This window comes from Cervus canadensis, chromosome 23, assembly GCF_019320065.1.
Source record: "Cervus canadensis isolate Bull #8, Minnesota chromosome 23, ASM1932006v1, whole genome shotgun sequence".
Classification (NCBI taxonomy): Eukaryota; Metazoa; Chordata; class Mammalia; order Artiodactyla; family Cervidae; genus Cervus; species Cervus canadensis.
The window spans coordinates 55,121,243-55,139,247 of NC_057408.1; the positions used below are offsets into that span (position 1 = coordinate 55,121,243).

Consider the following 18,005-nt stretch of genomic DNA (forward strand, 5'->3'; position numbering starts at 1 on the left):
CAGGAGGGGGTAACAGCAGTGAGATGTCCTGACAGAGGACAAGTGATGGTGCAAAGGTCTGACGGCAAGCTCAGGGAATCCATGCAAGCTTTATGGAAAGAACAGCACTGGAGAGGGGCCTTGAAACGAGCTTGAATTCCAACAGTCAGACTGCGAGCCATACCTGGTGGGATGCAGAGCCCGGGAAAAGCATTCACCTAGGTACAAAGCAGTGTTGCCCAGTGGGCAGCGCCTGAGCTTTGGAACTGGCCAGACCCAAGTTTCCACTCTGTGTCTGGCTCTCACCGGCTAAGTACCCACAAGTGAAATGATGGAAAAAACCCTTCTTCAGAGAACACATATGAGTCATCAATGGAAAAGTTTCTGCCCGTGAAATGCTCCAAAAAACATTACCTTTTGCCACTTTCTGAAAACAATGGGTCTTTCAGCTTCTTGGGAACGAAAAATTAGAAAAAGAAACTTGATGCAAGGACTTTCTGCACAGATCTTTAAAAACCATAGACTTGTGCTGTTCTTGACTAAGGGGAATTTGATTAAGTTAATGAGAAATAGTTTATAGGCTTCTAAGAGAATATAATAGTATTAGAGACAATGACACACAGTTAATACCGCTGTTTTAGAAATTACTGAGGACATTTTGCATGCCAGGCTTCATGAACGCATTGTTGCAGTTATTGCTGGTCTTCAAATGAGTAATGGGGGTTTCCTCTGTGTTATTGGTATTAAACTACATTTTTCTTTGTTCTTGGATAGTAATTCATTTTCACTCCTAATTGTGTTTTTTTAAGTCTTTATTGAATTTGTTACAATAGTGCTTCTGTTGTTTTTGTGTTCTGTTTTTTTGGCAGAGAGGCTTGTGGGATTTTAGCTCCCCAAACAAGGATTGAACCCCCACCCCTGCACTGGAAGGCGAGGTCTTATCTACTGAACTGCTAAGAGAAGTCCCCTAATTATGTTTTTCACAGTCTAGTATTAGTGCTATATATCATCTTTGGGTGCCCAGGAGTGGTGGACCATTCTTTGAAAGGTGTGACCCAGAGACACGTTGGCACTGGGGCGCAGGCTGGCAAGGCATAAACAATGCCTTCTAGCTGTCGTTCAGATTTCTCTATTTCTCCCAGAAAACATCACCATCCTGTTTTCTTCTTTTCTACTCCCTAACCTCCCCCTACCCCACCTCTTGCTACTCTTTCACTCTATCCTTATACTGGTAAGAGAGTGTTTTCCCAAAAAGAGAAGTTATCATAAAATTTAATTCCCAACCCATCCCTGCAGTTCGTCAGTGGACGTCTTCAGTGTGCTCCCGAAATGGATCTGTGCTTCTCAGATCAAATAGAACAATGCTTTGTTTAAACAGGTGTCCCCTATGGACAATGCATGTTCTGAAACTTAATGCTATTTAGCAATTGGAATCATTCTTTCTCCTTGAATTGGAAATAAGAATCAGCAAAGCCCGCCGTGCTCTAGCGGTTGCAGGGTAATTTCACAGAGTCTGTCTATGGGGAGAGTATTTTGGTCGCTGGGAAATATTACATGAGGAGTGCTGCATACCAATTAGTTGTATTAAAATATATATTACTCACAGCTCCGTACTTGGCTTAAAAAGTTTCCTTGACAACATCATTTAACTTCTTACTGTTCTTTTCATGTTCCTAGTATAAATATCTAATATGTTTTTGTTCAAAACATCAATTAGGCCTCAGTGTAATCTTTATTAATACAGATCTGTTATTACAAGAAGACTGCTGAGCTATGATAATTTGCACAGCAGGGACCATAAAATATCTTCTTTCCGTCTGGTTCTATCCCAGAATGCCTGGCTGTTAGAGAACACAGCAGATCTTTCCAGAACATCTTTTACAGGCATAATGAAATCTTTAAAGCTCTTAGAAGCAAAAGCATTCTTTTCTTCAAAAGTAAACAAAAGGGAAAGGCCTGAAATTGCAGACAGATTTGAAAAGACACAAACGGGTTCAGACCTCCACTTTTAACATCTTTCCTTCTTTGTCTTCCTGCAGCCAGAACACCCCACTTCCTGCGGATCCAGAATGTGGAGGTCAACGCCGGCCAGTTTGCCACCTTCCAGTGCAGCGCCATCGGCAGGACCGTGGCTGGAGACAGGCTGTGGCTACAGGTACAGTAACTCACCTTCCTGGTTCAGAGCGAGTCCAGCAGGCAGAGAGCCTGTCCCTGGGGAGGGCCCCAGAGAGCCGGTCAGTGTCAGGACACCAGCAGGGAGGAAGAGGATGCTCTGAGCAGTCTCCCCAGTTCTCCTCTTGCTTCCACAGTGAGTAGCCAGGTAACAAAGAGTTCGAGACAAGTTCAGTGTTATCATTCTTCATAAACCTTGCTGTGAATTTGTGGTTTTGCCCTTGCTTCTGCTTAGCCATCTTGCTTGGAAGATCTGGTTACTGAGTTACTTTTAAAGAGCAAGATGTTGGAGTCCAAAATATAATACCCTCTCCCTGTTCATCCTCTTGATAAAAATCCAAAGAATCGCATGGGCATGTCACACACAAACTTATAGGCATTTTTGTTAATTTTCAGCTCCCTAGCCATAGGCATAAACCTAGAAATTAGTAACACATCTTTTACTTTTGACCATTTTTGTTTGTTTTTGTTCTGTTTTGTTTAGTCGCTAAGTCTTGTCTGACTTTTTGTGACCCCACGGACTGTAGCCCACCAGGCTCCTCTTTCCATGGGATTTCCCAGCAAGAATACTGGAGTGGAGTGGGTTGCCATTTCCTTCTCCAGGGGATCTTCCCAACCCAGCGATTGAACCTGGGTCTTCTGCATTGGCAGGCAAATTCTTTACCACTGAGCCACTTGGGAAGCCCTTTGAGCATTTAAGTAGACATTTTGTTGTTGTTGATGATGATGTTTGGCAGAAACCAACAAAATTCTGTAAAGCAGTTATCCTTCAATTTAAAAGTAAAGAAATCTTTTTAAAAGAAAAAAATAAGTAGACATTTTTCAGTGTCATAATCACTTTTGTGTCTTGTTTTATTGTCTTGAAAACTCTACCATCTGCATTTTGTACAGCCAGTAGTTTGATGGACAGATCAAGGGTCTCAGGAATTCTGACCAAATGGGATTAAGTGACCTGTCCCCTCTAAACAGTTTGCCATCCACTTATTTAGACTCTAGGTTTGGTTTCCCCCATAGAGTTCTCCAATTTCATTCATGTTGCTTCTTGCTGTGCATCAGTCCATAGGCTGCTCGTTCCCCATCTTGACTTGTATCGATTTCACCTCTCTTTCCTTAGGGATCCTATAGTGGGTTTTGGTTCGGTTTGCTTGTTTATTGTAGTTTGCTATGGACCTGCTTTATATTCTGACCCTTCTGTGCATCTGTTCCGCTCCACTTGGGCTTCTGTTCCACGCCTGCAGACTTCTCCTCGGTATACATCACTCTCTGCCTATCCTGTGTCTCTTTCTGCATCATAGCAACAATTGTCATGTGCCACATTTGCCTGATGCCCTATAAAATGTAAAGGTTTCCCAGGTGATGACAGTGGTAAAGAACCACCTGCCAGTGCAGGAGACACAGGTTTGATCCCTGGGTTAGGAAGATCCCTTGGAGAAGGAAATGACAATCCACTCTAGTATTCTTGCCTGGAGAATGCCATGAACAAAGAAGCCTGGCTGGCTGAAGTCCATGGGGTCACAAAAAGTCAGACATGACTGAGCATGCACACATGCTATAATTTTTAAATCCTATATTCTTTGAATCATCACAACTGAAGTCAACAGTCATTTTTTTTTCCTCCTCTATTTCTGGGGGAAATGAAAAACAGCCAACTGTGCTATCCCAGGATTTGTCAGCAGGACATTGACAAATGGGAACACGTTCTGTAAGAGACACCTTAAATGCTTTGGGGGTCCTCTAACATCTGTGGCTGCATGTTGCCCTGCAGCTTTCAAGAAGGGTTGTGTCAAGAAGGGGTTGATGACAAAGACAGAATTGGGATGACTTTGAAATTCTTAGTGACAATGAGATTGTCCTGGACTCAGCCTGTTATTTAGCTTGTGAGTCTTTGTGTTGTTCGAATAGTTTTAGTGTTCAATAATTTACTTCCTCTGTTTGGATAGGCATTTTGTGGGGAGATGTTTATTTTATTAATAGTGGATGAAATAAGACAAGTGTCTTTTGCTTGCAAGGATGGCTTCTATTAACCTGAATTTGTATGAGATAGTTCCAGCAGCTTAAGGGTGTGTGGTAGGGGGTGGTGTCACAGAGCGCTCCTGCTCTCTTGCCTGGGCCCTGAGTCTTTGCTTCAGGCCATTCTTGACAAGTTGTGGGGAGAAGCAGACCTGGAAAACTAGATGAAATCCCTATGGTCTTGGAGGTGTGAATATGGGCTTTTCTTCCTTCTTCCTCTAATGTTATAACACTTAAATGCTTTTCTGCATCTCAATTCACTTGGCTCCTCAAAGTAATTCTAAGATTCAGGCAGAAAATTGAATGAAAGATGTTTTAAGTTTTTCTGTCACTTGAATCTTCCTAGTAGTAAGTCAAGATTTGGAAATGAATAGGACATCCTTTATTTGGGGAACATCCTTTATTTGAGAGTTCCTTGGACAGCAAGGAGATCAAACCAGTCAATCCTAAAGGAAATCAGCTCTGATTATTTATTGGAAGGACTGATGCTGAAGGTGAAGCTCCAATACTTTGGCCACCTGATGTGAAGAACTGACTCACTGAAAAAGACTGTGATGCTGGGAAAGATTGAGGGCAGGAGGAGAAGAGGACAACAGAGGATGAGATGATTGGATGGTGTCACCAGCTCAATGAACATGAGTTTGAACAGACTCTGGGAGATAGTGAAGAGCAGGGGAGTCTGGCATGCTGCAGTCCATGGAGTCGCAAAAAGTTGGACACGACTTGGCAACTGAACAAAAACAACATCATTGTGAAGTGTGATCATTTATATTTACATTACACAGTAATTTGCATTACATCTTTTGAATTCTACCGTAATGCATTGTTCAGTGTTTCATGGTGCATCCCTTGGCTCTGTACTTTTTTATATATGAGTTTGAGGCGCGGGATTGTTAAGAGTCACAAAGGTAGATTGCATACCTGGAAATAGTCCTGTTTCTTCACTTCTACTCCAGATTAATTCCACTCTGCTGTGCTGGCTTCTCATATCCAGAGCTAGGTGAATAGGCAGTGTGCACTTACCACTCTGTTAGAAGGATTTGGATGTAACTGACATCACATGATTTACATCCAGGAGGCATCTTGAAAAAAAAAAGTCCATCTATACAACTTGTACATCTTGATCCACATCTATGAAAAATGGCCAGTGGTTTGATTGCTTAAAAATAATCTATATATATATATAGATTATATATAAATATAATCAATGGCAGAGTCTTTCTCAAAAGCGTAACACTCATAAATCTGAGGATGACACTAATGAAGAAGTGTTTATGGTTAACAGATGGACCCCATCTGCTTCCGTCTTCTCCATCTCATCCGTGGGCCAGGCAGGTTATTGCCAGTGTGGAGCTGGTCTTTCTAGAATACAGAATGACAAAATGAAACACAGCTCATGAGCCTCCATTATTATAGCTGCAATGTACTTAAAACACCTTCCAGACAGTGTGCAGGAGGAAGACAGCATCTATCAAAGTATTTTTATGTGGTAAAAAAAAAAAAAAAAACTGATGTGCATTGAATCTGCTGAGTATCCTTGCTGTGTACTATCAGATATGGTGATCTTTGCATGAACCTGGGCTATAACCATGGGAGACACTCAGATGAAACAGATTTGGAAAGCCATTTAAGTAACCAAAACAGGAGCATGCATTTCTTGTTGTTATCAACTTTCTGGTCACTTGTGGAGCCCACATTTTGAAATATCCATGAGTATGTTTATATATAAGATACTGGGAAAATAGAATTTTAGATGTTCTTTTTTATACTTAAATATTATTTGCTGATGGTATCAGTTTTTGGGTTATATATGCTCATACAGTCATTGACCCTTTGAGCCACATGTAATTATATTAGAATTACTGTTGTTCTTTCTGAAATATTTAAAATTTTATTTATCTCTATAGGCTTATCTTGGGAATTAGTATTTATAATACCTCTTTCAGCTTTTCAGTAAATCACCAAAGCACTGTAACAAAAATACTGTAGACTGGGAGGCTCAACCAACAGACATTTATCTCTCACAGCTCTGGGGGCTGGCAGTCTTAAGAGCCAGGACCAGCATGCATGTTCTTGGAGAGGACCACCTCCTGGGTCTGCAGACCAACAGCTTCTTGCTGCATAGTCACGTGCATCCTCTGGGCTCTTCCTCCCTTTGTAAGGGCCCTCATCCCACCCTTTGGTCTCCACACGCACAACCTCATCTCAACCTCATCTCAACATTGAGAGTTAGTTGCCCAGTCGTGTCTGACTCTTTGTGACTCTATGGACAGTAGCCTACCAGACTCCTCTGCCCGTGGATCCTCCAGGCAAGACTGCTGGAGTGGGGTGCCATTCCCTTCTCCAGAAGAATCTTCCCCACCCAGGGATCAAACCCGGGTCTCCCACATTGCAGACAGATTCTTAACCATCTGAGCCACCAAGGAAGTGCATCTCAACCTAGTTAGCTTCCAAAAGCCCCATCCCCATTACGGTCACAGTGGGGAGTAGGCCTCATCATATGAATATGGAGGAGGATGCAAACATTTCGATCTGCACAACTCGGCTACCACATCAGACTCAGATGTGGGTGGGAAATGAAGGTGATCCAGCTTCCAGGACAAGTGCCAGAAAACAAGGAGGTGGTGGAAAGGCCTTTTCTTTTTTTCTTTTAATTTTTTAAAAAGTAATCAATTTATTTTTGGCTGTGCTGGGTCTTTGTTTCTGCTCAGGCTTTTCTCTAGCTGTAGAGCATGGAGGCTACTCTTTAGTTGCTATGCACAGGGTTCTCATGCAGTGGCTTCTCTTGTGGAAAATGGGCTCTAGAGCAGACTTAGTAGTTCTGGTGTACAGCCTTAGTTGTGTGGTGTGTGGGATCTTCCTGGACCAGGGATCGAACCCGTGTTTCCTTCATTGGCAGGCAGATTTTTTACCACTGAGTCACCAGGGAATCCTTGAAATGCCTTTTTAAAGGTAGGTGGATGGAAGCTTTGATCAAGCCCAGGACTGTGTATTGGGTGAACGGTAGCTGGTGAAGGAAACCGGGAAAATCATCCTTTTCTCTCCATCAGTTTTAAATGGCTCACTTTTTAGCATTACAGTATTATGTAAAGCCTAAATTTGGAACAATGTTCAAATTAAATTCTGCATTTTATTAATGAAAAAACAAGCTCAGAAGAGATAAGGAACTTTAACACACTCATCTGTCCAATTATTATATGTATTGTAGATAGTTCTGTTTTGTTAGTGAAAGTCAATTATATGTATAAATGTATTTGTTTATTTATAAATGAGTAAATTCTGTCACTTGGACATTTTTCTCTACTGATTGACTGACCTTGTATTTCAGATATTAGCCTGTTAACCAAATATTTTCAGATTTACTATGAAAATATCAGCATTAACTTTGGAATCATCATCTTGCTGTTGTTCAGTCGCTCAGTCATGCCCGATTCTTTGTGACCCCATGGACTGCAGTGGACCACAACTCCAGCCTATGTTCAGCAATTTTTTTTTCTCTTAACTGATCCCTATGAGAATTCTTTTATGTGCCCATTTATAGAATAAAGATGTAACTGGGTCTCAGAAAATTTCAGAGATTTTTACATTGACTTGTTGCTAGTAACAAGAACTGGGATTTGAGCCAGGCCATCTAAGTCCAAAAATCTATGTTCTTAACTGTAATGCCTCTTGCAAAGAATGATGATCCAGATCTTTCTTCATGGATTCATAATCATCAGTTGGCAATTTAAGTGATAACATAGCTTTTATCAACATTTAAGATGAAAATTATGGGCTTTGCAGGTGGTAATAGTGGTAAAGAATCTGCCTGCCACTGCAGGGAGACATAAAGAGATGTTGGTTTGATCCTTGGGTCAGGAAGACCCCCCGGAGGAGGGCATGGCAACCCACTCCAGTATTCTTGCCTGGGAAATCCCATGGACAGAGGAGCCTGGTGGGCAATAGTCTATGGGGTCGTAAAGAGTAGGGCACAACTGAAGCAACTTAGCACACACACAAGATGAAAACTGTATTCATGTGTGGGGAATGTTGCCTTGGCTTTTGTGTTTTGGAATGTGTCTATTTGGTCAACATTTCTTGGTGGCTTTTAGTTTCCTTTATAGATTGTGAGGGAAAAAAAATCACAGCTGTATATCAGAATGATTTTGTTATTATGTATAAAAACCGTAAAATGATTTGAAAGGGAGTCAAATTATGGTTCCCTTGTCAAGCCTAACTTGGGTGTTTTAGACCCTGTATATTAAAGCATAAATTTAATACTACTTACTGTCATAGAAAATACCAGGAAGGCACAAAAGGGACTGTCTTCAGTTGCTATAGGAACCATTGGCTCCTTAAAGTTTTTTTTTTTCCCTTAAAGTTTTGAGTGGTTGAAATCACATCCATTATTGTTTTAGTAAGTTCAGTATCCATCTACATGATATAATATTGAATATTCAGCCTGAAACCACCGACAACCTTGAAAGCTTACATTGTATCTTTTAACTGATATGATTTTGGATTACCTCCATTTAAAGGTAAAGGTTTCTTTCACCTGGGTGAAACAGTGGGATATGTCTACGGAGATTCTGGGAGAAACTGATTAAAAATTGTACTTTGTGATATCACCTGCCTCAGTCAAAGAAGGTGTAAGTGGCTGGTACTTTGAGGAGGATGGGCCAGGAGTCGCTGGAGCCTTGTACAAGGGTCTCGTCCTCTGATGGGATCTGACGACCACTGGGCCAGGATGTGAGGATGCGCTGTGAAAACCACAGGTCAGGATGGTTCATGTAGGAGGACGGAAGAGAGAGGCATCAACTGCTAATCTTGAGGAATGCTGACTTTGAGCCCAGGAACCACACGTCCTGTTAAAGCATTTATTCTGTCTTTCTTTTCTCGTATTCATCAAAGGGCTCTTGTGTGTCTCTTGCTTCCAAGGATCCACAGCTGTGTCATGAGAAGGGGAGATGCAGAAAGCCCTGCTCCGGAATTCCCGAGATCTTAAATATCTTGCCACCCTGTCTGTCTGCTTTCGGTGATCTGGGCCCTAGAGCGGGGACCCTGGAGAATTTGGACACTGTTAGCATCTCTGTTTTTTCCCTCTCTTCTTACTCTTCTTTTTGGAAGGGGAGGAAAAAATGGAGGATATTTTAGCTAGGACTTAAACATGCCTGCTTTAGGTAATTTTGAAAGCCCTAGAAGATTTTCAGTCTAGTTATCTGGAATTGGTGGTGGTGTTATTCAGTCACTCCATTGTGTCTAACTCACTGCGACCCCATGGACTACAGCACACCAGGCTTCCCTGTCCTTCACCATCTCCCAGAGTTTGCTCAAACTCATGTCCGTTGAGCCGATAATGCCGTTCCACCATCTCTTTCTCTGTGGCCCCCTTCTCCTCTTGCCCTTAATCTTTGCCAGCATCAAGGTCTTTTCCAACAAGTTGGCTCTTTGCATCAGGTGGCCAGTATCAGTCCTGCCAATGAATATTTGGAATTTCTTTTAGGATTGACTGGTTTGATCTTCTTGTACCTAAAAAATAGAGTGGGGGAAAAATTTGACAATTTTGGATGGGTTTTAGTTTCAAAATTGTCTTTAGGACCAGAGAAACGGAATAGAGAAAAATTCATGGTGCTTTTAGTCCTAAAGGGACCCAGTTTGGGACAAGGTCAGAGACTTCTGTGACTGACACACAGTGGCAGTCAGCTAGCTCCTATAGGGGATGAACTTTGAAATCATAAATCATATCGTTATTCTCTTCTGCATTTCTCCCATGTGTAAAATGCCACCCTTCATTCCCTTCATTCAAAGCAAAGGGAATTGGCTATTGTCCAGGTGCAAGAAAATTATGTGTCTCTGTTATAAGAAGTGATGTCCACTAAAGACAAGGGACAAGTGACAGATTAATGGAGTTTCTGTTTTCTTGAGATGGAAGCCAGTGATTGCTTTCATTTAGGAAGTATGTGTCCTACACTTTGCATGTGCTGGGTGTATGATGATTAGTTATGCAAATGCTGCTACAGAGAGGACTGCTACCCTGGGCATGTGGCTTCCCCTTTGGCAAATTGCATTTTCTTTACTTCTGTGGTGGGATCTTTGTAGCAGACTGACTTGCTGCTTTTGCTGGACGCAAATGACAGCTGGACAAAATGTTTCTTTGATTCCTATAGCTTTGCAGTATTTGTGAGCTAGCAACAAAACCATCTATTTTTCCTGGGGCAATTGTGATGGTTTAAATAGTTGTTTAAAAATGCAAAAAAGAAGAGATTTTCTTCTGATTGCTTCTTAGAACTATTTTCTTTTTATTTTTTATTTTACTTTATTTTTTTTAAAAATACTGAGTATAGTTGCCTGTGCTACACAGTAAGTCCTTGTTGGTTATTTAGTTTATGTATTTGTTGTTCAGTGCTAAGTTGTGTCTGACTCTTTGAAACCCCATGGACTGCAGCACGCCAGGTTTCTCTGTCCTTCACTATCTCCCGGAGTTTGCTCAAACTCATTTCCATTGAGTAAGTGATGCCATCCAACCATCTCATCTTCTGTCACCCCTTTCTCCTCCTGCCCTCTATCTTTCCCAACCTCAGGGTCTTTTCCAATGAGTCAACTGTTTGCATCAGGTGGCCAAAGTATTGACGTGTATATGTTAATCTCAAGCTCCTATTTTCATTTTTATTATAGAAATCATAAATAAGCACAGAGGTAGAGAGAATGATGTCACAAACTCGATGTACCCAACATCGACTTCAAAACCAACAGCATGTGAGACCACTTTCTTCCCCTGTGTGCCAACTGCTTCCCCTCTGATGATCCCAGTCATCATGTTATGTAACTTGTAAACGTTTCTCTAAAACAGGAGTTGGCAAACTTTTTCTGTGAAGGGTTAGGTAGTAAATTTTGCTGCCCAGAGGGTCTTCTCTGCCATCATAGCATGAAAGCATCCTTGAACAGCCCTGAAATGGATGAATGTGGCTAGTTTCAGGACAGGTTTATACATGGACATGTGAAAAGTCTGTCACGTCATTTTCATTGTCACAAAATACTATTCTTCTTTTGATTTTTTTTCAGGCGTTTTAAAAAACTTAAACACCATTCTGAGCTTGCAAGCCTTACAAAAGAAGTTGCAGGATGGACTTAGCCTCAAACTGCTGCTCTAAAAGATAAGAGCTCTTACAAAAATAGAATAATCACCATGCATGCCCTGTGAAAACAATTAGTAATTAGTGTTTGTATTTCTTGGCTGTCTAGTAACTATTTATTTTAGCAGTTTTATTTGATTTGTGATTGTGGTAAAGTTCACACTTTGCAGTTGGGTGATGAGTGTTTTCTTTTATATACATGTGGTGGGTTCTCATTGGTTATCTCTTTTATACATAGTAGGATAGAAGTATACATATGTCAGTCCCAATCTCACAATCCATCCGACTCCCATGACGAGTATCTTAAGTCCTTTTTATCTTCAGTATTTCTGTTCATTTCCCTCTGTTTGTGGTGGTGGTTGTTGGTATTGTTGAGGCTGGGTTTGTCCTGCGCAGCCTCTCATGTTTTGAGTTTTGCCTGTCGACTTCAAGTAGCAACATTTAGTGTGGTATTCTGACTGTTGTGTGTCTTGCCAGTTGTATCTCCTTTGTGACACTCATTCCTAGGGTCATTGATTCATTCAGGGTTGCAAAACAGTCTCGTTCTCAGTCCTTCTTTGTTTAGTCACTAGAATACTTCTAAAAAGAAAAGCTCTTCTGCTATTAACCGTTTGGGTGTCCTGGCATATAAATCATACATGGAAGGTGGTATAAATACTTGATATTTTTGTCTTTTTTAGCAAATTTTCAAAATAGTGAGGTAGTTCACTAACATCACCTGAAAGTTACCAAAGAGGTTACTGCTGTTATTGTCATTGTCGTCATCATCTGTCATCATCAACTTGTGAATTTAAACACTTTTGATGAGTTTTGATCCATTGCACTTACTATCCTTATCGCTGCTCAGATCTTCCATCCCTAAACACTGAGGCTTACTCAGAATGGGAGTCCCCTGAGCTGGGCTATCTCCATGGCTTTCTTGCTTTTGGGTGTGACTGTGTGTTCCAGGCTTCTGTTTTCCATATTGATAATCTAGAATTAGCCATTTTGCCAGGGAGCCCTGGTTCTTTTTCAGGGATACTGGTAATTAGAAATTACAATCTGAAAAAAAAAGAGAAGAAGAAATTGCAATCCGAGGACAGAGGTGCTTATTACTACTTACTATTGTTTGCGGATCTTCCCATTGGATGGAGCTGGTATATATATGTATATATATATATATATATATATACACACACACACACACACATATGTGTATATATATATATATATATATATATACACACACACACACACACACACATATACATTTAAGATTAAAACATGTCTGTCTTAAGATCAAGACAGAGTGACAATTCCAATTCAGTGTGACAATTCAAATTCAGATTCAGAACCATGGGGCCTTTAACCCTTATCTTGTGCCTTCTTTATCTTTTCAACTTTTTTTTTTTTCATGAAGACTTGTATGTTTTAGGGCTTCCCTGGTGACTCAGATGGTAAAAAATCTGCTTGCAATGCAGGAAACCTGGGTTTGATCCCTGGTGAAGAAGTTCCCCTGGAGAAGGGAATGGGAACCCACTCTAGTTTTCTTGCCTGGAGAATTCTGTGGACAGAGGAGCCTGGAAGGGGACTAGAATCTTTGTATGTTTTAAGGCATATTGATTGGGGAAAAAGTAATGTCCTTTGTCAGCCTTGTTTATGACTAACTAACCTTGCCTTTTAGATCATGGATAACTAGGTAGGTTCTGCCATCTTCCTCATGGTCAAGTGCTGTTATTACAGTTTAGAAGTAACAAAGTCATGTTCTAGCCTTGCAAACCCAAACCTTTAACCCAACAGGAACTGTCGGGCACTGTCAGATTACTTAGTTTGGTGTGGCTAGATTAGCCTCATTGACAGATTTTAAGACAAAAGAACTTCTAACTTCATTGGTATTTCTTTTTTTGGTATATCTAGTTACTGCATTATTATATATTATTAAACAATATTATTCACATATTGCAAATATATAGTGAACTGTGTCTAAATATCAGAATGAAGTTCTAAATTTTCATAATCAAACTTTTTTACTCGAATATGCATGGAAGACTATTATATGTTTGAATAATACGTTATTTTGGCTGTCTGTGGGCTTCCCTCATAGCTCAGTTGGTAAAGAATCTGCCTGTAATGCAGGAGACCCCGGTTTGATTCCTGGGTTAGGAAGATCCCCTGGAAAAGGAATAGGCTACCCACTGCAGTATTCTTGGGCTTCCCTTGTGGCTCAGCTGGTAAAGAATCTACCTGCAGTGCAGGAGACCTGGGTTCAATCCCTGGATTGGGAAGACCTCCTGGAGAAGGGAAAAGCTACCCACTCCAGTATTTTGGCCTGGAGAATTCCCTAGACTGTACAGTCCATGGGGTCACAGAGTCAGACATGACTGAGTGACTTTCACTTTGGCTATCTGTATCCCCATTAACCAATTAAAGAACATTTGTCAATATATATTCATAGTACATGATAATAGGAGTAAGACTTCTAGTTGTAGCATTCCACATCGATAAATATTTGTGCTGGCTTGGTTATGGTCTAGAAATCAAAGGTCAGCACTTTGATTAGTTATTATTTATTAAAATGTAAAAATACGTGGGGTCCAGAAAGTAGATTTGTTGAGATAGTCAATTAAGATTTAGATTACAGGAAATGTTTTAAACAAAAGTATTTCTGGCCCTGCAGATACTATTAGTGACCCCAGTGGTAAGGATTTCGATCAGTATCTTACAGATGGATGTATTTGATAGTGGAATATGTGGATTATTTTCCCTATTAAAGAAATGAAAGTGTGGTTTAATCTCCACCTGTATGGCTGAGGAGCCGCCTCTGGCTCCCCTGTATATGCTTAGCTCCTGCGCTCAGACCAGTTCCTAAATAGGATTAATTTGCTCTAAAGGCGGCTAACTGCCCAGACCTCAATTTCTTTCAATCATTGCTCTGGTTATTGCAAAACTCTTTCTGAAAGACTTAATATGCATCTTTTTTTTTGCTGGCAAATTACTGCTCATTTAGAAGTCCTAGAGTTAGCCCTCTGCAGAAAGAAGGTTGGAAGTCTAATTTAAATAACTATCAGGACTCTTTCTCTGGCTTGCTCAAATTGAAATGCATGCGTGTTTGAAGATACTCTTGCTTTTATTAAAAAGCTGTATTTAACCCACTAAGATCATTTCCTCGCAGACATGGCCATTATGCTTGTCTCATTACGTTGACAAAAGATGGGTCAGAGGTTGCTTTAACACCTGGACACCTGGTGCCCTGCTCTGTCTGGAGTTGGGGGTTTTGTCAGAAGGACGCTGAGGCTGTCTTACAGGAACTCATATTCTAAAGAACATCACGGCCCCATCCTTGTTGGTGCTTCCTTGTCCTGCTGTGATGCTATTAAGAACCAGCTCTCCAGTCCCTGGCAGGGTCACCTCTTTCTAACTCTGTGAAAACTGAGAGAAAACTGCCTGACAAAGGTTCTATCTCTTCCCAGTGGACATTTTCATCATTTTGTTTTGCCTGAGTAACGAAGTCTCCCCATGGTTTCTTAGATGCTCAGGGTACCTGGGGTTCTGAGCACATTGTCCTATCTGGCCCTCCCTGTCAGGGAGAGGCAGACAGGGAAGGGCCCTCATGACCTTTTCTCACTGCCCTGCATCAGAGAAAATAGGCCAGCTTCGGTTCCCTGTCTTTCCTGTTGAATTCTGACCTAAGGCAGGGTATCTGGGGACCAAAAGCATCTTAAAAAATCAATTTGTTCAGTTGCCCATTCAATACCTAAACCCCTTTCAGTATTACCACTGAAGCCCCCTAGGATGCACCAGGCATGTTTTTTGTGCGATAGATGCAGCAGCAAAAAACCTGGAGAAAGATCCCTGCCTTTGTGGGGCCTGAAGTCAAGTAGCAGGGAGGTAGGCAGTCTTTGCTCTTATCCCAATGTATCCATTCATGTACTAGTTATTGGTCACCTGTACATTTGATGGATGTATCTGTGACGCCATCAAAAGCATTGACAGGCATGTTGGAGGAGTCAAGAAAATAACCTTGAACCAAGGCTTCAGAAACACCGTCCCACATCCACGCTGACAGGCAGCCACAGCCTCTGCTTGTGCGCAGGTTTCTAGCTGACCCCGCTCTCCCGGCATTTATCGCATGTTACTTCCTCTGATCCGTGGAGGTGTCGCAGGTTCTGCTGTCTGGTGCTTGCCGAGGGCTGTGAACCCTGGCCTCCTCCTTTCCTAAGGACCCAGGACATGGGATCTGACACTATCAGAGTGACGGGTGCACTGTCTCCTCGCCACAGCCCCAGTGCTCTGAGGACGCTCTCTCCTTCCTCCTCATGAACCCAGCCACCGGTTGCTTCTTTTTGTTGTCATTGAAGTACAGTTAGTTTACAGTGTTGTGTTGGATTCAGGTGTTCAGCGAAGTGATTCCGATATACATACATGTATATGCATATGTATGTATATATGTATCTCCATTCTTCTTTAGATTCTTTTCCCTTATGTTGGATTGGGTGTGTGTGCTCGCTATCTGACTCTTTGCCACCCCGTGGACTGTAGCCCACTAAGCTCCTCTGTCCATAGGGATTCTCCAGGCAAGAATACTGGAGTGGGTTGCCATTTCCTCCTCCGGGGATCTTCCTGAGGCAGGGATGAAACCCTAGGTTCACGTCTCCACATCTCTTGCATTGGCAGGAGGATTCTTTACCACTGCACCACCTTGAAGCCCTGTGATTAAATACATGGGATTAAAAAAAAAAGGCCCATTCCTGAGGGTTCTTATGACTCATTGGAGTTGGGCAGAGCTGCCAGTTTCAAGCTGTTTAAAGGATGAATTAGTGGCATAAAGACCACAGGTATGAAGTAACGCTCCTCCCGACATGTGTCTGCATCCAGCACGGACGTTTCCTTAACCTTGGCTGCCCTTCATATAGCCTTGAGTACTTGTGAGGAATGCATAAGGGCATCCTTTAGAATTCTGTTGAATAAACGTTCTTTTGAGACAGGTTTATTCTGTTAGGAAAATATTATGAGATGACCATAGAAGCGTAATCTTTATAAGATTCATGCAACAAGTAAAGAAAGAAAGAAATATTAATAGATAGCCCTTAGGATGTTGTCCTTCTTTTTAATAAACAAAACAGAGAATTATAGATGTGAAGTCTGCCTTTCTTCAGGGCTCAATTTTTTTTTTTTTAAACAAGGTTGGCTTTATTTTCTATTTGAAAAAGCCAATTTTATAGAGTAGTCGGTCTAAGGTTACTCCTAGTGGTAGAATTCAGGGTTTTTTTAAATTTATTTATGGGAGAGGATGGGAGACTGAATGTGTGGAATACAAAGAGAAATACTCTCTCCTGTTGAATTCACAAATAATGCTAGATTGACATTGTTTCGTTTCGTTTATCTGACTTTTCAGTGCCCTTTGTCAGACCAGATTGAAGGGATTTCGTTTTCGAAAAAAGACACAAGATATATATAAGGAGTATATTTAACATCATATTCAGATCTGTGACTTTTTAAGCTACCAGCAAGGCTGCCTGGATTGCTAGTTCTGAAGATGATAGGAACTGTAGTTCCCCAGTCCTGATGTTTCCTCTGCTGTGGCAGGAACTGTACTGGTGCAGCACCCTGGTCCTTTTCTCTGTCCACGTGGAACTGCTGGCAGGAGGCTGGGAGCACGCAGGGTCCAGCCCCTCCTTTGGGAACTCACTCCCCCCAGCAGCCCTTCCTCCGTCCTGGGTGTTTGCCAGCAGCTCCCGACACAGGGAGGCCTTGTGGCTTTCTAGTGCGGCCCGTGGCTGGCCGGGTGAGTTTATTCCATTCTGTGCTCAGTTCTAGCAAGCCCATGCTTACTGCACATCAGCCGTATTCTGCAGAGTCTGCGGGGCCAGGATCACTGGTAATAAAGGCAGTGTTTTGCCAGCCTGTCCGCCTGTTTTCTAGAGCTCATCTCTCAGCTGGTCCAGAATCTGGGCGGGGACCAGTCATTAGGCCGGTGTCTTAAATTCCCACAACTCCCTGATACTTGTAGGATCTCTTACAGATGAGGGGGGTGGGGGGCGGCGGTGCCCAGGTGGGTAAATCACTCTGAAGTTACCTGTGGAGTTCTGGTCGGTCTAATTCCCAAACTCATGTCCATTAGGACACACTGACAAAATATCACCGAGAAAGCTATTAGAAGGCTTTGCTTATGTAAATCACTGAGCGCTACAGAGGAGTTTTATTATTGGTAGCCTGGCATGTTCACACCTATAAACACAGACACTTTCAGGCAGCCCATGTGTCCTGGAGTGCACGGATGCTTGTCCACCTCCCCAGTTCCTCTGGCTGCCTTGGCCTCCTCCAAAGCTTTACACTCTTTCTAACATCCCAAGCAGCCTGTTCTCTCTTCTGCCTGGGACACTTCCTTCTCTCCCACCCTCCCCTTAGGGTAGCTCCTGCTTACCCTTCAGATCTCAGCTCCAAGATCAGTTCCTCAAACCAGCCTCCATATTTAAAGACAACTCCATTATGATTTCTGCCGGCCACCTGACCCGCCATCATTGGTGATCACGTGTGCATTTCAAGCCTGCACTTCCCAGCAACTGAAGCGCTGTGAGCACTGGGGTCACTTTTCTGTTGTCCACCCCGGTGAACTTAGGGTGTTAATATAGTGACCGCACGGGGGTGGCCCCTAGCATGGTTGCTGGGTGAATAATCAGACAAAATGAATTTGCCTTAAGGTCTTTGCCGGTTGTTTTCTCCTTAATACTTGCAAATAGCATGGTAAAGAGA

At 42.0% G+C, this 18,005-nt stretch overlaps 1 protein-coding gene across 6 annotated transcripts in view; it reads left to right on the plus strand.

Moving 5' to 3' along the window:
- The window catches only part of PTPRM (protein tyrosine phosphatase receptor type M), a 640,041-nt gene that overhangs the window by 266,305 nt on the left and 355,731 nt on the right, over nucleotides 1-18,005 (plus strand). For all 6 annotated transcript variants that reach the window (XM_043443664.1, XM_043443666.1, XM_043443661.1 and 3 more), the window contains exon 5: nucleotides 2,019-2,134. In XM_043443664.1, coding sequence (XP_043299599.1) covers nucleotides 2,019-2,134 — 116 coding nt within the window. The remainder of the gene's footprint in view (nucleotides 1-2,018; nucleotides 2,135-18,005) is intronic.